The sequence below is a fragment of the Peromyscus maniculatus genome, chromosome 3, assembly GCF_049852395.1.
Source record: "Peromyscus maniculatus bairdii isolate BWxNUB_F1_BW_parent chromosome 3, HU_Pman_BW_mat_3.1, whole genome shotgun sequence".
Lineage (NCBI taxonomy): Eukaryota > Metazoa > Chordata > Mammalia > Rodentia > Cricetidae > Peromyscus > Peromyscus maniculatus.
Genome location: NC_134854.1, coordinates 146,191,936 through 146,216,239, shown reverse-complemented (window position 1 = coordinate 146,216,239; position 24,304 = coordinate 146,191,936). Strand labels below are relative to the sequence as shown.

The window sequence follows — 24,304 nt, the reverse complement described above, 5'->3', positions numbered from 1 at the left end:
GAGAGATGGCTCAGGGGTTAAGAACACTGACTGCTCATCCAAAGGTCGTGAGTTCAATTCCCAGCAACCATATGGTGGCTCACAACCATCTATAGTAGGATCTGATGCAATCTTCTGGCATAAAGTCATACATGCAGATAGAATACTCATGTACATGAAATAAATAAAATACTTAAACTTGTGCTTTACTGATTTCTGTTATTGAAGTAAACTAGTTGCTGTGGATATTGCTCTATATAAATAAAACACTGATTGGCCAGTGGCCAGGCAGGAAGTATAGGCAGGACAAGGAGAGAGGAGAATTCTGGGAGGTTCAAGGCTGAGAGAGAGAGAGAGACCTGCCAGCCACTGCCATGACAAGCAAGATGTAAGGTACCTGTAAGCCATGAACCACGTGGTAACTTATAGATTAATAGAAATGGGTTAATTTAAGATAGAAGAGGTAGATAACAAGAAGCCTGCCGTGACCATACAGTTTATAAATAATATAAGCTCCTGAGTGATTATTTTAAACGTGGGTTCTGGGACTGCGGGGCTTAGTGGGACCTGGAGAGTTTCTCCAGCTACAACTAGTTTCATATGGGTTAGTGTTGGGTGTCTGTCATGTACACCATGGGGTCTGTCATCAAGCAGTGAGGGAGTGCCTGGGACAGTGATGGCGCACATTCTCCTGTTCACCTACGTCTGCATTCATATTATTTTATATCTGACCTTTTGAAGAAAGACTTTGTCTAGACTTTTACTCATTTCATGGGAGGTTACCTCTCAAATTGTTTGGAATTCCTGGAGCTATTTGGAAGTCTGTTTTATCATAGTAGGTCATGAAGCTTTATGCTGCTCAGTTCTGTCATAGTTCATGTCAACAAGACAATTCATGTAGGGAGCTCACTATTTCAGAAACACTGACATTGTGATTAAAGAGTTGAGCCTTTGAGCCATGAGATGCTCACCTTGGCAAGGAAGTGATGCTGAAGGCTGAGTTCACTCTCTTATCAACCAAACACTCACACCTTTATAATGACCTCTGACAAATCTCTGAATATCAGAGCTCAGATGAGTGCCCCCTGGTTGGCTTATTCTATATACTGTAACACATTAACATTCTGGGAAGGAGATGCACACATGGAATCAATGGATATTTCCTTTATGGAACACTCCCTGACCTCACTTGATATGTCTCTCCCTTTAGTTCTGCTTTGTAGCTTTCTACATAACAAAACTATAATCCTAGTAGAACAGAATCGTTAGTTCAGTGTGTCATCCTAGAAGCTCATAAATCTACAGGTATTATGGGATGCTGGTACTCTGCAGACAGATGACCTGAAGTAATGGCATCCTTGGGAACTCCTGAACTTCAAGCTTGAGTCTGAAATGAGGACAGTCTTGTAGAGGCATGGCCTGAACTTGTAGAACAATTTAATTAGTAAATGAAATGTTTTTGACTATAGCTTACTAGAACAGCCATAAGAAACATTTTGAGGATGGCTGAGGAAATACAGGCAAGATCACACATCATCTGAGAACAGAGTTGTTAAATTTTTTAAGAGTGATAGTGGTATTGTTTTTTGCACAATGACAATTTCAGTTGATATATATTGAAATAGTGACTGAAGTGTTATGTATCAAACTAGCTATCAAGTGCCCTATCAAATAACTTGTGCATATATACATGCACAAATATATATATATATATAAAATTATCAAAATGTCAACAATTATTACTATAAATGGCAATTCTATGAGTATTGATGATACCAGCCAGTCAACTTTTGTTTCAAAATATTCATGATAAGAAGTTGAAAAGGCTTCCAAAGTGTTAAGCAGCAGCAGGCTCCGTGGTACATGTGGCTCTCCTCAATGTCATCCATAGGGCAGAGGCAGTCCCTAATGCGGCAGGCACAGGGTGGGACACCAAGAACAACAGGTGGTGCCAGTAGAAGGTTGGCTATCATCTTCTTAGACTTGCTCTTAGGAAGGTCACCCAGCCCAGGATCAGCCACCATTAGAGGCCCACATCAGCCTCACGGCACCCACAGCACCTGACACACTAGCCACGGGGACCAAGATCCTGAATGGGTCCTGGTAGTGCAGGTATTGGGGTACACGAGAAAATGCTGATGGAAGGGCAAAAACTGCTAGAGAAAATATGAGTAAGCACTGAAGATCAAAGTGACTATGGGTAACAATGTCACCCTGTGTGTCTGAATTTGCTTAAGAAGATCTAAATGGTCTAACACCACACACACAAAACAGACAACTGTGTTAGGTAATAGAGGGTGTTGTTACTTAATTGTGGTAGCCATTACATAATACATTTCCATATCAGGTCAAGACAGTGTAATGTAAATATACATGATTTATTTGTCAAATATACATCAATAAACCCAAAGACAGAGGAACAAAGAGAGAGACAGATGGTTAGAGGGACGACACCATACAATTCTATAATCAAATAAGACTGTAGGAATCTAAGATGGACAGAGAAGCTGGAGTGCTTCTACATAAACACAAAGGGATCCTGTAGAGTCCCTGGCATATGGGAAATTCTCATTATATATAGAGTAAAGGATGAATAAATAAGCATAAGTATATATGTGAACCAGTATTATCATATGTAAAACTTTTGGCTGCCTACCTAAATTTATATGGACATCTCTTCTACAAGAAGATCTTTCCAAGTGTCCATGTAATGGTTGATAAAAATGCAATCCATGTCCATGAAGAATGATTGATTCATAAGTATATTCTCTTCATCTGACAAACTGACTTCTGTTCATCACTGCAACGGATGTCATTCCAGCCCCAACTAGAATATGGATGACTTACTACAACACATTGTTCGTCGTTATTGTTGGGCTCACGTGGGTGCCAGAACCTGGAAGGGAGGACAGAGCATCAGGGTGTTTCCCACAGTGATGCTGGGAAAGAGAAAACAAGAGTAAACAAGCCTCAGGATGCGGTGGGAATTTGCGGAAAGCAGATTCAGGTGTGTACAAATCAACCGTTCTCCACCACCCATGTCTGACATGTCCCTGGAAACAGGGCCACCTCACTCAATATTCTCTTAGCTTGTTACTCAACTGTTCTCCCAGAACATATCCCAGGGGCTACTTCATCCCTACGTCTTGGTACCTGGGAATTGTCATTCCATGTGCTTATTTATAAGTTGAAAAGGTCTCTGTGGTGGTATTGTGTTCCCCAAAATATTGTGTACTCTAATAAATTTATCTGGGGTCAGAGAACAGACAGCCACTAAATACAAAGGCTAGAAAATGGTGGCACTCACACCTTTAATCCTAGCATTCCAGAGATAGAAATCCCTCTGGATCTCTGTGAGTTCAAGGCCACATTGGAAATAGCCAAGTATGGTGACTCACGCCTTTAATCCCAGAAGGCCAGCCTTTAATCCCAGGGAGTGGTGGTAGAAAGCAGAAAGATATATAAGGCGTGAGGACCAGAAACTAGAAGATTTTGGCTGGTTAAGCATTCAGGCTTTTGAGCAGTATTTCAGCTGAGACCCATTCCGGATGAGGACTCAGAGGCCTCCAGTCTGAAGAGACAAGACCAGCTGAGGATCCGGCGAGGTGAGATAGCTCTGGCTTGTTCTGTCTCTCTGATCTACCAGCATGGACCCCAATAACTCGCCTCAGGTTTGATTTTATTAATAAGAACTTTTAAGATTCCTGCTACAGGTCTCTCATTATCATGCTGTAATAATTTTTTTTCATTTTACAGTAGTCTTATTTTAGAGACTGGAGAAATACTTAAAATAGTTAGATAATCTATGTATTTCTGTCATCTAGGACAAGTAATTTACTACCCAGGATTCCTACTTTTCTTCTCTGAAAACTAAGAATGAGAATAACATTACTACCTATTTCTCACAACAGAAATCAGGATAGAATATGGGAGCATACTAAGGTATTAGAGTTTTTAAATAATTACATAAATACAACACATAAAAATATGAGATTGAGGGCTTTTGATTTAAGGGAAATAATCAGTTATGATCTTGACATTAATTTTTATTATAGATATAAATGAAATCTGGACAGATGGCTCAGACATAAGAGTGCTCACTGCTTTTCCAGAACACATGACATCTCTGTTAACAGCACCCATATTGGCACAGTCATACCAACTGTGACCTTAGCTGCAGAGAATCCAACACCCACTTACGGGCTCCATGGGCACCCAAATACTCACGACACACAGAGAGACATAGATATATACACTAATAAAAATAAATTAAATCCTATTGTTTAATATAGGGAGAGACTGAAAGCATAATAAAACCCACCATGGTGTAGCACCTTGGTTGGGTGCCCTGGGTACTTATCATGCTACACTCTTCAAACTCAGTTTCCTCATCTATCATGGAGTATACGTGACATGTGTCTCACAGAACTCCTTTTGAGGAAATGGAGATAAAGTAACTCCACCTACAGCACTCTCACCAGGAGTGAGCTGTTTTAGTTTGATAATCAACAGCTGGAACACCCTAAAGTCTTCTCATGCTACAGGACCCAGGACTCCTCTAGGCAACTCTGGACTCACGTGGCACTTTCATTGTATGGTGTCTGATCAACCCAGCGCCACTGTCGGTGACCTGCATCTGAAAGCCCAATAAAATAAGCAGCTTTAGGATCCAGGGTCTTGGTGATGAAATCCTAAGAGGAAAGAGAGATACAGCATTCAGCCTGGGTGGAGTGTTTCTTTTTCTGGTATAGAATTTTTATTAGATCTTTTAAAAATTAATTTAACTATACAAAATTATAGGTCCAATATGATGCACATATGCAAATATGTAATAATCAAATCCTATTCATCTCTCTAGGCCTTTAAATATTTCTGAAGTTATAGATTAATACACATTAATTTACATTTTAGAGGAACACTGTGATATTTTGACTGACTTATTTCTGGTCACACAGAGATGAGAAGACAAAGAAAGGATCAAGGAATAGAAGAGCCACCCCCACCCCCAGGAGTGCCATCTTCTCTGGCTGACCAGGGCACAAAGTCACCACTCAGAGGCCTGATTTCCATGACACTGGAAACAATCTCTGTCCATGATCATAATGAATTCTCATCTCAGACTCACTCCCCTCTTTTCTTCCCCAACACCATTCTTGAAAGTTGAGCATGAGAGAATTTAGCATTCTCCATTCATAACCTCGGATATTTCATTTTTTTAATTTTTTATTTACTTATTTTTATTTTATTTTACAATACAATTCAGTTTTACACATCAGCCACGGATTCTCTTGTTCTCCCCCCCCCCAGCCCACCCCCTATTCCCAACTCCTCCAGGGCAAAGCCTCCCCTGAGGACTGAGATCAACCTGGACCTGTCTGGACTGAGTCTACCAGGTTGATCTCGGATATTTCATTTCTGATCATTGGCTGTGACTCTCCTGATTTGATCTCCTTTCCCCAGTCAGCTCTGCGCCCTCCTCTGTTAGGCAGTGGGTACTACAGGAAGCATTAGAGTGCTGAAATCACAAACTGCTCTTTCAAGCAGAAACATTTCATCCTTCCCTCCACCCTCAGGCATTGCATTTCTGTTGCCATGGTTCCTCGTGGGTTGTTCAGCTTCACTGAAGCAGGGGCAAGGTGTAGAATGCCAAGGCTGAAGCAACCTTTCCAGCTTCCTGATGGAAAGCCTTCTGCCACATCAGCAACACCCATGTCAACAAAACTCCCTCTTAGAAAAAAGAGGTTGACAACAGGCCAGGCCCAGGCCCCACTCTCTCCCAGGATGCACCTGCTCTTCCTGGCTGTGGATCACCATCAGATGAGCGCCCATTCTGGAGCACTTCTCCTCACTCTCTCTCCCAGATGCCGCATCAGTGGAAATGTAGTAGCAGTGGGAACTAAATGGCTTCCAATCCTTTGGGCAACAGCTCCAGACTTTGTGTTTGGACGAGAAAGGAAATGTAAGTGCAAGATGAAGCCATTTTAAAAGCTGCTTGATGTGGAGACCACATGGAATCTGGGACTCCCCAAATCTACAGATCCAGCAGGGAACACCTCCCAATTCAGATGCCAAGCACTCAAGACTACCTCTATCTACACTAACATCAGGACCCCTATGTCCTACTGTGGTGTTGTCAGGAACAGAGTGCCATGGACACCCAGACCCTGAGGACATAATGCCAAACTGTGTCTCTAAATAAAAGTTTAGTTCTTGGTATAACTCATTATACCAAGAGCCAGAAAATTTCATAGTTTTATATGTAGTATTTAAATAATACATATCAGTAATCATGGTAGCAAAATTCTGACAATTTTTAAGTTAATGATGATAAAAATACTTCACAAAAATATTACAAATATTCTAGAAATAAATGTAAAATAGAATGCCTTAAGAAAGTAAAAAAATATAAAAACCCAGTATGTGTAAATACAACTTTTTTATTTTTGAAAACATCATTTTAATCATGGCATTGTGTTTTATTATACTCATATATGGATATATTTTAACAGATCCATTTTTTGCCAGTTACTTAGGGTGTTGCTTTTCTTTACACCCCTATTAAGAATAATAGCAACAGACCAACTTTGTCTATACTAGTTAATTGTGTCCCAGGGAAATTTTTAGAGAATAAAAGCTGGGTCAAAGGATGAAATGTGTTGCAAGTATAACTCTTTCTTTCTGTAATAATGTGTTTTTCCATTTCATAATTGAAAAAATTGATAGAACAGTCTTTTTCAAATGCAGTACAATGGAGTGACAGAGAAATCAGGAGAAACAAAAATCATAGAAATTGAATTGAATAACAGAGACAAAACAGGAATAAACAAACAAATACAGTCTTCCTTCATGATCCTTAACTATCTATGCCAAATAAAAAGAGGTATAAAATATGTGAAAAATAAAGCAAAGAATTGAGAAGCATATTGTGGCAGATACACAGAGTTAAATTCAAACACTCATGTATATCCCTCTGTGCTTGTACGGATACAAAGAATGTCAGAGATGAGAAAACAATCACAGAACAGAAGGGGATAGAATGAACAGCCAGAGCATGCAGTGTTCAGTGAAGAACTAAGAAATTACATTTTTAGTGGTAAATGTAAACAAGTCTCAGATGACAAAAAAATATTTTGCACCATTATGAAGAACTTGGATAGATATAGACAGATACATTATTCTGTCTCTTGAGAAACCTAACCCAATATTCCACCATATTGTGGGTTACATGTAGCAACATCCCTTCAAAATTACAATGTGTAAAATGGATTTTTTAAAAAATCAATGTTTTACATTTAATTAAAATTTAATTATATCATTTTCCCTCCAATCCCTGCCACGTTCCCTCCTCTCTCTCAAATTCATGGCCTATTTTTATTGTTCTAAGAGCTATGGGCGGTAGACGGGCCCAGCGGCAGCGGAGACAAGAAGACGCAGGGCGGCCCGCGGAGGGAGACAGGCCCGGTGGCAGCGGCTGACAGGGACATTCAGGCCCGGCGGCAGCCGGCAGACACATACAGGTCCAGCGGCGGCCAGCAGAGGTAGACAGGCCCAGCGGTGGAGACAAGCAGACACAGGTAGGCCTGTGGCGGCGGCCCGCGGAGGTAGACGGTCCCAGCGGTGTCCCACAGAGGTAGACGGTCATGGCAGCGGAGATAAGCAGACTCAGGTAGGCCCACAGAGGCAGCCCGCAGAGGCAGACGGACACGGCAACAGCTGCCAACAGGGACATACAGGCCCAGCGGCAGCCAGCAGAGACATACAGGCCTGGTGACTGCCCGCAGAGGCAGACAGACCCAGCGGCAGCTGACAGGGACATACAGGCCCAGCGGCAGCCAGCAGAGACATACAGGCCTGGTGACTACCCACAGAGGCAGACAGACCCAGCGGCAGCTGACAGGGACATACAGGCCCGGCAGCAGACCGCAGAGGTAGACAGGCCCAGGGATGGAGACAAGCAGACACAGCTTGGAACAGGGACGCCCCTAACCCCAACACCTGGGGAAGAAGCTATCTCTGTGGGTCGGAACCAGAACGAATCTGAACACTCCGTCTGAAGACAACCCAGGGCCCAGCTGCTGATCCTGTAAAACCCAACAACTTGGAGGTGTTGGTGAGACTACCCTGCTCAGCTGAAACCCATCTGGGAGAGGATTCAGAAGCCTACAGTTTGAAGTCTGAAGAAACAAGATCAGCTGAGGAGTTGACAAATGAACAAAACGTGACCTGGGAACACAGAAGAAGGCGCTACCCAGCCACCAAACCAGATCACCAGGATCATAAGTATATAATTCACCAACTGAAATCAGCTGCCCCTGAAGAAATACCCCAATAGCACCAATTTAACCAAGAACCCCTACTAAACCAAGACTAAAAATTAGAACAAAAGAGGCACTCTCAGACACAGACACCACCTGCACCGTACAGAGGAAGAGATGAGTAGACGCCAGTGCAAAAATACAGGCAACAACATAAAGACCTATATGGCAACATCAGAATATAGCGATTCTACACCTGCAAGACCTAAACATACCATGACAGAAGAAACAGAAGAAATCAACCCTAAAAATGACTTTAAGAAGATGATAGAGGCCCTTAAAGAAGAAATAAAACATTCCCTCAAAGAGGAAATAAAAACTTTCCTTAAAGAGGAAATGAAAAACTACCTTAAAGAGGAAATAAAAACTTTCCTTAAAGAGGAAATGAAAAACTCCCTCAAAGAGGAAATAAAAACTTCCCTTAAAGAGGAAATGAAAAACTCCATTAAAGAGGAAATAAAAAACTCCCTTAAAGAAATGGAAGAAAAAACGAACAAAAAATGGGAAGAAATCAAATCAAGCCAAGAAAAAGCAATTAAACAGATGAAAGAAACATTCCAAGATCTGAAAAATGAAGTTGAGACAATAAAGAAAACACATGCTGAGGGAATGCTGGAAATAGAAATCCTGACTAAACGAACAGGAACTACAGAAACAAGCATAACCAACCGATTGCAAGAGATGGAACAGAGAATCTCTGACACTGAAGACACGATAGAGAAAATAGATTCGTCAGTCAAAGAAGACACTAAAGACAAAAAAGTCGTAACACAAAACGTCCAGGAAATTTGGGATACCATGAAAAGACCAAACCTAAGAATAATAGGGATAGAAGAAGGAGAAGAATACCAACTCAAAGGCACAGAAAACATATTCAACAAAATCATAGAAGAAAACTTTCCTAACCTAAAGAAAGAAATACCTATGAAGATACAAGAAGCTTACAGAACACCAAATAGGCTGGATCCAAAAAAAAAGTCCCCTCGCCACATAATAATCAAAACACTAAACACACAGAACAAAGAAAAAATATTAAGAGCCACAAAGGAAAAAGACCAAGCAACATATAAAGGCAAACCCATCAGAATAACACCAGACTACTCGATAGAGACTATGAAAGCTAGAAGATCATGGACAAACCTCATGCAGACACTAAGAGACCACAGATGCCAACCCAGACTATTATACCCAGCAAAACTGTCAATCACCATAGGCGGAGTAAACAAAATATTCCAGGATAAAACCAGATTTAATCAATACCTGTCCACAAACCCAGCCCTACAGAAAGCACTAGAAGGGAAAATTCAACCCAAAGAAGCTAAACACATCCATGAAAAATCAAGCAATAGATAATCCCCCACCAACATACACCACAGAAGGACAACACAACACAACCACAAAAAATAACAGGAATTAACAATCACTGGTCATTAATATCCATCAATATCAATGGTCTCAACTCACCTATAAAAACACACAGGCTAATAGAATGGATAAGAAAACAGAACCCATCCATCTGCCGCATACAAGAAACACACCTTAACTCCAAAGACAGACACTACCTCAGAGTAAAGGGCTTGGAAAAGGCTTTCCAAGCAAATGGACCTAAGAAACAAGCTGGTGTAGCTATCCTAATATCTAATAAAATAGACTTCAAACTAAAATCAATCAAAAGAGACCAGGATGGACATTACATATTTATCACGGGAAAAATCCACCAAGATGAAGTCTCGATTCTAAACATTTATGCTCCAAATACAAAAGCACCTACATTCATAAAAGAAACACTACTAAAGTTTAAAACACACATCAAACCCCACACATTAGTAGTGGGAGATTTTAACACACCACTCTCACCAAAAGATAGATCTACCAGACTGAAACTTAACAAAGAAATAAAGGACCTAACAGATGTTATGACTCAAATGGACCTAATAGATATCTACAGAATATTCCATCCTAACACAAAAGAATATGCCTTCTTCTCAGCACCCCATGGAACCTTCTCAAAAATTGACCACATGCTTGGACACAAAACAAATCTCAACAGATACAAAAAAAATTGGAATAACCTCCTGTATCTTATCAGACCACCATGCCTTAAAGTTAGACCTCAACAACAACAAAAATTATAGAAAACCCACAAACTCATGGAAACTGAATAATGCCCACCTGAAACATCAATGGGTCAAGGAAGAAATAAAGAAAGAAATTAAAGAATTCCTAGAATTCAATGAAAATGAAAGTACAACATACCCAAACTTATGGGACACTATGAAAGCAGTGCTAAGAGGAAAATTCATAGCTCTAAATGCTCACATAAAGAAGATGGAGCAATCCCATACCAATGAATTAACAGCACAACTGAAAGCTCTAGAACAAAAAGAAACAAACTCACCCAGGAGAAATAGACGCCAGGAAATAATCAAATTGAGGGCTGAAATCAAAGAAATAGAAAACAAGAGAACAATAAAAAAATCAATGAAACAAAGAGTTGGTTCTTTGAAAAAATCAACAAGATAGACAAACCCCTAGCCAAATTAACTAAAAGGCAAAGAGAGAGCACCCAAATTCACAAAATCAGAAATGAAAAGGGAGACATAACAACAGACAATGAGGAAATCCAGAGAATCATCAGATCATACTTCAAAAACCTGTACTCCACAAAAATGGAAAACCAGGAAGAAATGGACAATTTTCTGGATAAATACCACATACCAAAATTAAATCAAGACCAGATAAACCATTTAAGTAGACCAATAACCCCTAAAGAAATAGAAACAGTCATCAAAAGTCTCCCAACCAAAAAAAGCCCCGGACCAGATGGTTTCAGTGCAGAATTCTACCAGACTTTCAAAGAAGAACTAATACCAATACTCTTCAAATTGTTCCACACAATAGAAACAGAAGGAACACTACCAAATTCTTTTTATGAGGCTACAATTACCCTGATACCCAAACCACACAAAGATGCAACAAAGAAAGAGAACTACAGACCAATCTCCCTCATGAACATTGATGCAAAAATACTCAACAAAATATTGGCAAACCGAATCCAAGAATACATCAAAACAATCATCCATCACGACCAAGTAGGATTCATCCCAGGGATGCAAGGATGGTTCAACATACGGAAATCAGTCAATGTAATACACCATATAAACAAACTGAAAGAAAAAAACCACATGATCATCTCCTTAGATGCTGAAAAAGCCTTGGACAAAATCCAACACCCCTTCATGATAAAGGTCCTAGAAAGATCAGGAATACAAGGAACATTTCTAAACATAATAAAAGCAATTTATAGCAAGCCAACAGCAAACATCAAATTAAATGGAGAGAAAGTCAAAGCCATACCACTAAATTCAGGAACAAGACAAGGCTGTCCACTCTCCCCATATTTATTCAATATAGTACTAGAAGTTCTAGCTAGAGCAATAAGACAACAAAAGGAGATCAAAGGGATATAAATTGGCAAGGAAGAAGTCAAACTTTCACTATTTGCAGATGATATGATAGTATACATAAGTGACCCCAAAAACTCTACCATGGAACTCCTACAGCTGATAAACTCCTTCAGTAAAGTAGCAGGATACAAGATAAATTCAAAAAAATCAGTAGCCCTCCTATACACAAATGATAAAAGGGCTGAGAAAGAAGTCAGAGAACCATCACCCTTTACAATAGCCACAAATATTATAAAATACCTTGGGATAACACTAACTAAACAAGTGAAGGACCTTTTTGATAAGAACTTTAAATCTCTAAAGAAAGAAATTGAAGAAGATATCAGAAAATGGAAGGATCTCTCATGCTCATGGATAGGTAGGATTAACATAGTAAAAATGGTAATCTTACCAAAAGCAATCTACAGATTCAATGCAATCCCCATCAAATCACAACACAATTCTTCACAGACTTGGAAAAAAAAAATACTCAACTTCATATGGAAAAACAAAAGACCCAGGATAGCTAAAAGAATCCTATACAATAAAGCAACTCTTGGAGGCATCACCATCCCTGACCTCAAACTCTACTATAGAGCTATAGTAATAAAAACAGCTTGGTACTTGTATAAAAACCGACATACGGACCAATGGAATCGAATTGAAGACCCTGACATTAATCCATGCACATATGAACACCTGGTTTTTGACAAAGGAGCCAAAATTATACAATGGAACAAAGAAAGTATCTTCAACAAATGGTGCTGGCATAACTGGATGTCAATATGTAAAAGGTTACAAATAGATCCATATCTGTCACCATGCACAATACTGAAGTCCAAGTGGATCAAAGACCTAAACGTAAATCCAGTTACACTAAACTTAATAGAAAAGAAAATAGGAAGCACTCTTGAACGCATTGGCACTGGAGACCATTTCCTAAATAAAACACCAACAGCACAGACCCTGAGCACAACAATTAATAAATGGGACCTCTCAAAACTGAGAAGCTTTTGCAGGGCAAAAGACACAGTCAATAAGACAAAAAGACAGCCAACAGATTGGGAAGAGATCTTCACCAACCCCACATCTGACAGAGGATTGATCTCCACAATATATAAAGAACTCAAGAAACTAGACATCAAAGCACTGAACAGTCCAATTAAAAAATGGGCTAAAGAGCTAAACAGAGAATTCACAAAACAAGAACTACAAATGGCTGAAAGACATTTAAAGAAATGCTCAACATCCTTAATCATCAGAGAAATGCAAATCAAAACGACTCTGAGATACCACCTTACACCTGTTAGAATGGCTACGATCAAAAACACCAATGACAACCAATGTTGGAGAGGATGTGGAGCAAAGGGAACACTCCTCCACTGTTGGTGGGAATGTAAACTTGTACAACCACTGTGGAAATCAGTATGGCGGTTTCTCAGAAAATTAGGAATCGAACTACCTCAAGACTCAGCCATCCCACTCTTGGGCATATACCCAAAGAATGCTGATTCATACCATAATGATACATACTCAGCTATGTTCATAGCAGCACTATTTGTAATAGCCAGAACCTGGAAACAACCTAGATGCCCATCAATGGAAGAATGGATGAAAAAATGTGGTACATATACACAATGGAGTACTACTCAGCAGAGAAAAACAATGAAAGCATGAAATTTGCAGGCAAATGTATGGAACTAGAAAAAATCATCCTGAGTGAGGTAACCCAAACCCAGAAAGACAGTTATGGTATGTACTCACTCATAGGTGGATTCTAGATATAAAATAAAGAACAATCAGACCACAACCCATAGAACCATAGAGGCTATATATACAGCATGGAGGTCCCTAGGACAACTGTGGCTTATAATAAATTTCAGTTTTACTCAATTATTGAAAAAATATAGCCAAATGAACGGAAACACATGAACTATGAACCAAAGGCTGAGGGGCCCCCAGCTGGATCAAGCCCTCTGAATAGGTGAGACAGTTGATTGGCTTGATCAGTTTGGGAAGCAACTAGGCAGTGGGACCAAGTCCTGTGCTCATTGCATGAGTTGGCTGTTTGAAACCTGGAGCTTATGCAGGGACACTTGGCTCAGTATGGGAGGAATGGACTGGACCTCCCTGGACTGAGTCTACCAGGTTGATCGCAGTCCTCGAGGGAGGACTTGTCCTGGAGGAGGTGGGAATGGAGGGTAGGCTGGGGTTAAGGGGAGGGGGTGGGAGGGGGAGAATAGGGGAACCCATGACTGATATGTAGAACTGAATGGTATTGTAAAATTATATATATATATATATATATATATATATATATATATATATATATATATATAGAGAGAGAGAGAGAGAGAGAGAGAGAGAGAGAGAGAGAGCTATGGGCAATTAATACCTGCTGAGAGAGGGAGAATTAATCTCCAGGGATGAGTCTCCTAATTGGTTATCCAGTACCAAGTAGTTAGTCTTAAAAGAGTAGACTTTTATCAGCCAGAACACAGCATAGCAAGATGCAGTCAGACTAGGCGTAATCCCTCATATCGAGGTTGGTCAAGGCAACCCAGTAAGAGGAAAAAGGTCCCATGAGCAGAGGAGGGCCGCTCTTTTCAGAAGGGAAATGGAGGGACAGTGGATCTAGGGGATAGGGGAGGTAGCGGTGGCGGGGAGAAGAGGAAAGACAGGAGGCTGCAGATGAGATGTATTGTATTAAAGAAGAACAATTTTTAAAAAAAGAAATCAGAGATTCAGATGATGAAAAGAGGTACACTTTTAAATACCCTTCCTTAAGTGGATCATCAAGCAATAACAGTCTGTAATTATTGGTATAGTTTAGACCCTGTGTACTATATAATTAAACTAGCATTTCACACCTGTCAATTCCTCTCCAAAAATAATTACTCAAATTTTAATATAGGAATATCCTGTAATATATCAGATCAGTCATCCTCAGAACTAATATTCAGATCATTTAAAACAAGAATCTTCTGAAACTCATCCCAACCAAGAGAAAACTGAAGAGATGTGAGAGCTAAAAGTGTTGCCATCCCAGATGAGAGCCTAGTAATCGTGAACTTCAGTCAGTGATGACATCAGTATTCACTCGCTGGTTGTAGCAACCACATTAGCTTATAAAGATGTTCATATAGGGGACAGTGTATGAATATGTGAGGTTAGAATGATATCTTTATATCACATGAAATTGTCTATAATTTAAAAATGTTCTCAAGGAGTCTATTAATACTTGAAATAATTTGTATTCATGACACAGTGCTTCATCATTTTATTCAAATTATATGTGCATATATATGCAGATATATACATATATTTTAAAGATTTCTTTATTTATTATGTATACAGTGTTATGCCTCCATGTATCCCTGCATGCCAGAAGACGGCACCACATTTCATTACAGGTGGTTGTGAACTACCATGTGGTTTCTGGGAATTGAACTCAAGATCTCTGAAAGAGCAACCAGTGCTCTTAACCTCTGAGCCATCTCTACAGCCCGTGTGTGTGTGTGTGTGTGTGTGTGTGTGTGTGTGTGTGTGTGTGCGCGCGCGCTGAGTTAAAAAACAGCAAGTGTGCAGCGATGGTTCAGGAAGAAGCAGAAGCTAAAAAATTTAATACAATAGAACTCTTTTCACAAACAAGACTCGTGTAGACGAATGGAGGCATACATATTAGACTTTCTGGTCTGATCTAGATGCACATGTGGACTCCACATCTCAGTATGTGCCACCTGGGAATCTATTAGAAATATCACATAACTCAGGCAGACATCCCCTACTCAAGTGCAAGCCACAGCAGCCAGGAGAACCAGTAGGCAAATTGAAGCAGCCTCAACTGCTGGACCAGAGACCACTAGGCCACCAGAACTCCAGATAGACTTCCTGACCCAGAACTTTCTCCACTCTCATAGTTCACCCCAGACACTACCCCCAATCGCCCCTCCCCTAATCACAATGTTCCAATCCCCAATTCAGATGGAGAGGCCATGCTCAACAAGAGGCCAGGCCAGCTGCCAGAAGTCCAGTCCTCAGCTGGGGAGAAGAACCTCTGTTCAACCATAGGCCACACAGAAGAAAAGACCAAAAAGGAAAGAGAAACCAAGAAATAAAACACCCACCAAAGATAAACTTGACACATAGACCTGAAATCACCCCAAACCCAAATGCCTGGGCTAGAGGAAGAATGCAATCAACAACAGCCATGGTGATATGTCACCACCAGAGCCCAGCTGTCCTACGACAGCAAGCCCCGCATATCCCAACACAGCCAAAGTACAAGAAAAAGACCTTAGAACCAACTTTATACAGATGATAGAGGTCCTTAAAAAGTAAAAATGAATGAACTCCTTAAAGAAATCAAGGAAAACACAAAAAAAAATTGGAGAAAATGAATAAATCCCATAAAGAAAGCCAAGAAAAAACAAAGAGTTGAAGGAAATAAATAAAAACTGATCAAGACCTGAAAATGGAAATAGAATCAATGAAGAAAAAACAAGATGAAGGAATTCTGGAAATGGAAAATCTAGGTAAGTGAACGGGAACTACAGATGCAACCAAGAGAATACAAGAGAGGGAGGTAGGATCTCAGACATTCAAGATACGACAGAAAAAATAGATACTTCAGCCAAAAAACATTAAATCTAAAAAATTTCTGACACAAAACAGCTAGGAAATCTTGGACTCTATAAAGAGATCAAACCTAAATATAATGGGAATATAGCAAGGAGAAGAATCTCAGCTCAAAGGCCAGAAAATACTTTCAAGAAAATCATCCAAGAAAATTTTCCTAATCTAAAGAAGGAGATGCCTATAAAGGAACAAGAAGCATACAGAACACCAAATAAATTGAACCAGAAAAAAGTCCCCTCACCACATAATAATGAAAACACTAAGCATATAGAACAAATAAAAATTATTAAAGACTACAAGGGGAAAAGACCAAGTAACATATAAAGGCATACCTATTAGAATTACACCTGACTTCTCAGTGGATACTAAAAATGACAGAAGGACATGGACAGATGCACTGCAGACTGTAAGAGACCATAGATGCCAACCCTTACTACAATAGCAAAACTTTCAATCAACATAGATGAAGATATAATATTTCATGATAAATTCAAGTTCATATAATATCTATCCACAACTCCAGCCCTACAGAAGGTACTAGAAAGAAAACTCCAACCTAAGGATGTTAACAATGCCTATGAAAACACAGGAAATAAATAATCCCACTCCAGCAAAACCAAGAGAAGGGAAGCACACACACAAACACACACCACAACCAATAACAACAACAACAGCAAAATAACAGGAATTAACAATCATTGGTCATTGATATCTTTCAATATCAATAGACTCTATTTCCTTAGAAAAAACACACAGACGAAGAGAATGGAAGCAAAACTAGGATCCATCCTTCTGCTGCATACAAAAAATACTCCTCAATATCAAAGATAAACATTACCTTAGAATAAAGGGTTGGAAAAAGATATCCCAAGCAAATGAACCTAAGGAACAGCCTGGAGTAAGCATTCTAATGTCTAACAAAATAGACTTCAAACCAAAATTAGTCAAAAGAGACTGGGAGGGGCACTTCGTACTCGTCAAAGGGAAAAGCCACCAAGATGACATTTCAATTCTTAACATCTATGCTCCAAATTCAAAGGCACCCAAGTTTGTAAAGGAAACACTACTAAAGCATACATCACACATCCTAAGGTTAACCCATTCAAAGACTCCTAGTAATGGGTGATATGGAGCCTGAACTGGCCATCTCCTGTAACCAGGCAAGGCTTTTAGTGGTGGGACTGAGATTCCAACCCAGCTACAAAACCTTCAACCTGTGCTTTATTCTGCCTGCAAGATGTGCTGGGGTAGAGGTGGCACAGAACTTGTGGGAGTATCCAACCATGACTGGTCCAACTTGAGGCCCAAGCCACAAGAGGTAGCCCATGCTGGACCCTGCCTGGATGGCCAGGAGTCTGAAATGTAATGGCTCAGAGACCTAGAGCAGAGATAAACATAAAAACAAAACATACAAACAGAAGTCAATGAACTGATTTCTAACAACATTCCACTATACTCATAGACTGGTGGCTACCCTATTTGTCATCAGAGAGGCTTCATCCAGCAACTGATGGGAGCAAATGCAGAGACCCACAACCAAACATTAGACAGAGCTTGGGCAACCCTGCAGAAGAGGGGAAAGGATTTTAGGAGCCAAAGGGGTCGAGGACACCAGGCTGCATATATGTTATGATTGTTAGCTTGGTATTCTTGTGGGATCCTAAGAGTGGGAGTGGGGGTGTCTCTGACTCTTACCTGTTCTTGGGATGTGTTCCTCCCACTGGGTTGCCTTGGTCAGCCTTGATATGAGGGCGTGTGCCTAGTCTTGTTATATATTTCTGTGCTGTGTTTGGTTGACATCCCTTTGGAGACCTGCTCTCTTATGAAGGGAAACAGAGAAGTGGATCTAGGGGAGAGAGGAGATGGGGAAGAGAACTGGGAGGAGTGGAGGGAGAGGAAACTGTGGCTGGGATGCAGTGTATGAGAGAACAATAAGTATAAATGGAAGGAACAAAGAAAGGAAGGACGGAAGGAATGAAGGAAGGGATGAATGTAGGAAGGAAGTAAAGAAAGATTTATGTGAGACCATTACACTCTAGAGGAAGCAAACAAAATTAAACATGCTTTAATTCTTACCATCCATTGGTGGATTGTCTTTTGTGCAATTCAATTCTTTGTGAGTTAGATCTCCTATAGCTTTTTTTTCTTCAAGAAGTTGAGAGTATTTTTGAAAATAAACTGTAAAAAAAACCAGACACAAAGCCACTCATTTTCATGAAAACATTATGGCTTTCTACTTTCTACTTACTGGTACAAAGATCTACCAAGTCCCACTTACATAAGTAGACAGAGCCTAAGATTCCCATTACCCCACAGCCAATGCAGTCCTTAGCCTCCTATTTGAAACCACAGGTACTTCCAGGACTCCAGAAAGACCAGTGATTTGAAAGGCAGGCAGACCCACTGCCATGACTCTAAAGGGAGTGAGCCATACCCTTCCATGTTAACATGAGATGAAAACCCTGACTCCTGGGGGAGATGAAGCAGACAGAGATATTTGTATTCAAGAATGTAAACTGCCTTGTCTTTGGGAGGAAAGGGGGTTAGTTAATTTTGAGTAGCTCTAGGTTATTTTAGAATGTGAAATAGAAACGAACTCAACATGTATCTATAGAACACTGTTTTCTTCTTTAAACTCTCCTCATTTCGACCAGCTTACTCCTCCACACACATGCTCACTCTCTCTTGCTTTATAGCTGAGTGGCTTCTCGCTACGACTGAATTTCTTTACCTACCTCCCAGAGTCTTGTCCTCCTTGCCCCACCACTTTGGCTTCCTCCATTTCACTCACACCAGGTTTGAAATGGATCATCAATAATTCCCCAGGATTATTAGTTAGCCATCTTGCTATTGGACTCAAACCATTTCTCCTCCTCCCCAGCTCTTAACACATTGCTCTGTCCTGCATTTGCATCACCGTTTTTTGCCATCACTTCTTGTTGTTTTATATAATATCTTCTCCCTCCATCCACCCTTTGAAATGTAACACTTCCTGCAGTGTTTGCTTCATTCTTTCTCCTCATGCAAAATCTTCCCAAGTGATGCCATGTATTGCTATGGTCTTGCCTGCTGCCTGTATGTGCGGGATTTTGTGCTCACTAAACACAAACATATTAGATTGGACTCAGTATGCCCAAAACTGAAATCAACACCTACCAACTTAAACCTATAACTTATCCAAGATTTTCTGCCTCTTTGAATAACTTCATGGTTGCTGAGTTACATCTTCAGAATATTAAAGTCACACTGTACTTTTTGGACCCCTTATTCCCTGGATCTCCATATTCATCAGTATCTACTTCCTTGGTGTTGTGCTCTTTACCACTGAAAGTCACCATGTCTCATGTTCTTCAGATGCTTATCTCATTATCAGGTTAGAAATAGACCTTCTCATTTCTCTCTTTGTCCTAATGACTCTGTTTTCAGAATCCTACAAAAGCACTGTCTATAACCTAAGTTCAGTTACACCAATTCTCTATTTGAAATGTTGCAATGGTTCTCCATGGCTGTGATGCCTTGCAAAAAAAGACAACAACATTTAACTTCAGTATCCACACACTGTTTCAATGTGATTTTGAAATTTCCTTGGTTACCAAAAAAAATAAATAAATAAAATAAAAAGAAAGGAAGAAAGAAAGAGAAAAGAAAAACAGTGAAGTCTTCTGTGTGAGCTGCCTCCCAGATTCCTTTGGCTAAGAGAATGTGCAAAATCAATTCTGATCTATTATTAAGTTAAATTGTTTAAAAGATTTATATATTTATTATACATAGTGTTCTGGCTGCATGTATGCCTGCAGGCCAGAAGAGGGCACCAGATCTCATTGCAGATGATTGTGAGCCACCATATGGTTTCTGGGAATTGAACTCAGGACCTTTGGAAGAGCATTCTGTGCTCTTAACCTCTGAGCCATCTCTCCAGCCCTTGTGTTAAATATTTTGAGAGACGGGGCTCATGGTCACCCTCAATCTTGGAAATCTGCAAGCTGCTATGTAAACAAGCCAGGACATCCTAAGGAATCATATAAAGGTGGGTCATACTGTTAGTCATCCTAGCTGGCTTCCTCCTCTTGGAAGCTGAGGTGCATGGACTGGTAACTGACCACATACACACGTCTAAGTTCAGCTAGGACCAGAGGAGCCACTCAGTGAAGATCAGCCTATACTGACAAACCACAGAAGCACAAGATAAATAAATCATTGTCTTACCTCATTAAGTTTACGCTGATTTATTAAGCAGAAAACCATACTTGTTTAAAAAAACAATATTTAGAAGAAAAAACTGAGTTTTTCGTAATGGGGCACAACACATGCTCTGCATGCTGCTATGTCTACCTAGGGAAATGTCATTTCTTCTTCACCTAGAGAACTGTATACTTCAGTCATTAACGCTTTTGTCTCTCACCTCTGTGACATTCTTGGTACACACAGTTCTAAACATAGTCTCTTTTAGGAAATCTGTGTCACACAAGACTTCTTGGACAATGTTGGAGACACTAGTCCATTTTTTCTTCATTTTTTTAGACACAGATTTTTACATAGTCCAGGCTAGCTCCACACTTGCTGTCTTCCTGTCTCAACATCCTGAGTAGCCACTGAACCTAGCTGGCACTGATTTGTTGACTTTCCTCTAAGTTTCTGGAGAACAGAGTCCATGTTATTCCTGGACTCTGCCTGACACACTGTAAGACATACAGTAAATGACGACTACTTGATTCTAATGAATGAGTAAAACACCCTAAATACATTAGTTTGCATGCATTTTAAATTTTTCAGAAATTTTCGAAACTTTGATGAGCAGAAATCCACTGATTTGCTCAGTTAGCTTCTAGATTTCACATAATCCTGGGCAGGACACAGCAATTAGGAATCAGCTGAAGAACACTTCTTGGATAATTTCTTCCTAAGTCCTTCTTGTCCACAAGCTCATCCCAAGATGAGGGAGCCCTATACACACACAGCTTGTATACACATACAGCTCAACTTCTAAATGCTGATGAGAAAACAGATTTGACCTCCCAGTCTAACAAAAACAACACTCCACAGAGTTCATCCACAAACCCACATATGCTCATAAATGCACTCCAGTTTTACTAATGAGATGGATTCCATTTTTTCCAAGACAATAGCTAAATCCAAAGACAGAGTAAAAGCCACAATGTAACCCCTTGAATTATTTCTCCCCCATCAACATTTCTTCCCCATACTCTGTTAAGTCCCGGTGCTACAGCAGAACCTCTCTTCACCTGAGGCAGACATCACATTGCCTGTTGATTCATCTGGGATACGTACAGATAAAAGCAGCCAAGAATGCGATGGCCAACAGCAGGAAAAGTGTCATCAGTGATGTGAAGAGCAGGGAGGGGCGGCCAGGCTTACTTAGATGAGGGGTGGGCTTCACTTTGGGAGCTGGAAGGAGAGCACATTCATCTCATGAGTGATAAGATTCATCCTTGTTTCTGCTTTTCCTCCCTTGTCTCCCTTCTTTTCCATGTCACATAATTACTAATAGTGTGAACATTTAAAATTGTGGAAAAATAATGTCCATTGTAAAAACGTTACAAAATACATAAAAGTACACACAGTATTGAAATAACTGGTATTAATATTTTGAGAATTGAAAAATAATTTGAACATATATATATATATATATATATATATATATATATATATTCAAAAACACTTTGATCATATCCTTTCAGGAAGTTCTTTTTTTGGTGGTGGGAGGTGTAATGGGCTAGGGACTCACTATGTAGACCAGGCTGGTCTGCAGTTCATTATGTAGAGCAAGCTGGCCTCAAATCCTCGATGATCCTCCGGCCTCTGCCTCTGGAGTGCTGGAATTACACCACCCACTGGTCCTTTCAGCAAATTTTAAAGGATGTACATATAGTATGTTTTCCCACATGAGGACATAGCATAAGTACTGCCATCTGCTGTGACTTTCCTTTTACACTGTCTTGTAGGTACATTTTCACATCACCATGTTTTCTTGGTGTTCTTTACTGTGGTTGCAGCACTATATATTCTAATACCTTCCAGACTGTCCGAACATTAAAGATGAATATGCAATAAAAGTTAAATATTTGTAGTCATTTTCCACTTCTTTAGCATATGGTCAATCTGCTAGTCACTGACTCATGACTAGAAACCATTTGCTAGACAATGGTAAAATTAGTGGAGAGCAACTGCCTACCGAGGGAGAGGTTCTGCTTTGAGTTATAGTATAAAAGAAAAAGTTCCTTCAAGATAAAAGCTCCACACAGAAAAAGTTTTTATACAGTTACAATATACTGTCAAACATAGAGGGGAAAATCTCAATACTGAAAAGTATGATTTCATTTTATGTTCATTTATATATTGCAGGAAATGCTATCTATAAGATATATATATATATATATATATATATATATATATATATATATATATATATATATCTCAAGAAAAAAGGAAAAAAAATAAAATAAAGAAATCAGGCTGAGTAAGCCAGTAAGCACATGATGTCTGCATCAGTTCCTGCCTCCAGGTTCCTGCCCTGTTTGGGTTCTTGTCCTGACTACTTTCAGTGATAAACAAGGCTGTGGAAGTGTAAGGCTGAATAAACCTTTTCCTCCAAAAAAAAAAAAAAAGAAAGAAAGAAAGAAAGAAAGAAAGAAAGAAAGAAAGAAAGAAAGAATGCAAGATACAAGGTACAGTTTCTGGTTTCTGTAAATGGCAAGAGCAAAAACCATGCCAAGCAAGCTTTTCTTTCCCACAAAACTCTACACTACAAACAATTCAGTCCCCTCTGCCTCCAGTAAAATCCCAGAGATTGAGTGCTGAGAGGATTAGTAACCAATTTCACCCAAAGTTTATTATTGACTCTTCCTTTATCCTTCCCCAACATCAAGTCCAGAATTTTTTACCTGTGGCAGAATCTGAGTAGGTGCCTGAGGAGTTGGATTCATTCTTGAACTTGACTTCTGCGTAGGTGATTTCTGAAGCCATATCCAAAAGAGACCTGCCTCACTCAGAAAACGCACCGTCTCCTCCCTAAAACTCGTGTTATCTGAGAACCAAACACAGCGATGAATTGTCATATCACACAATTATATAGAAGAAGACAGATTTCCAGAGGGGATATCCCACATGAGAATGAGAAACCACAACACGGAATCACTCAGGCCACATACAGAGATGCAACATCTTCAAACACCAAATTAAGAATTGTAGTGTCTGAACCTACTCAGCGTGATATGCAAATACTATAGAGTGGGAACTCAAAAGGGGAAGGAAAAAATTAGGAAGGAGGAGAGAAGAGGAACCATGATGTGGGAGAACTCTGTCCTAAGACACTCTGCAGCAAACAAATTCATGTGCTTCTGTATACAAACGTGGTTTCAGACGAACCCTACAACGTGAGCAAACACTTAAGACATGACAACATCCATTTTGACTGAACAGACAAGTTCTGACACCACATTCTAGAGGACCATTGGCCCCTCACCATTGTGTGGGCTCCCACTTCCCACTCAGCTGCCTCCAGCAGGTGGGAAGGCAAAGCTCACATCCTGGTCCTTCTGAAGCTGCTCCTCTGAGCTCTCTGCTTCCCACTGTCTTCATAACTCACTCATGGGCATTCTCCACTCACTGGGCCACTGGCCACATCCTGACACAGCTCTGGTTAGCAGCTGTGGGAGGAGGCTGTCTCTCTCCTCATGCCTTTCTTCCCTTGATCCCTGCACTGCTCAGCACCAGCCTTGTGAATTCAGTATTGTTGGGAACAGTTGAGACAATTAATGGATCACAATATACCAGAGGGGAACTTAAGCTAGTTATTAAAAATAGGATCATTTGAGTTCCTTCCTCAGACGTCTTCCAGCTCATAGCCACATGCTCAGACTCCAGCTCTTCCAAACACTTCCCTTCTTGAAATCTTCTCTTGCACCT

General features: G+C 40.0%; 1 protein-coding gene across 1 annotated transcript; it reads right to left on the bottom strand.

Annotated features, from left to right (window-relative positions):
• Positions 1-2,336: 2,336 nt before the first annotated feature.
• LOC102904435 (C-type lectin domain family 4 member A-like) lies at positions 2,337-23,577 on the bottom strand. The gene is made up of 6 exons (XM_076567950.1): positions 23,281-23,577; positions 21,668-21,784; positions 18,455-18,556; positions 5,767-5,912; positions 4,558-4,670; positions 2,337-2,875 (listed from the first exon to the last, which is right to left on the bottom strand). The coding sequence occupies exons 1-6, from the start codon at positions 23,360-23,362 to the stop codon at positions 2,734-2,736; spliced, it is 702 nt and encodes a 233-aa protein (XP_076424065.1). The 5' UTR covers positions 23,363-23,577; the 3' UTR covers positions 2,337-2,733.
• Positions 23,578-24,304: the final 727 nt, after the last annotated feature.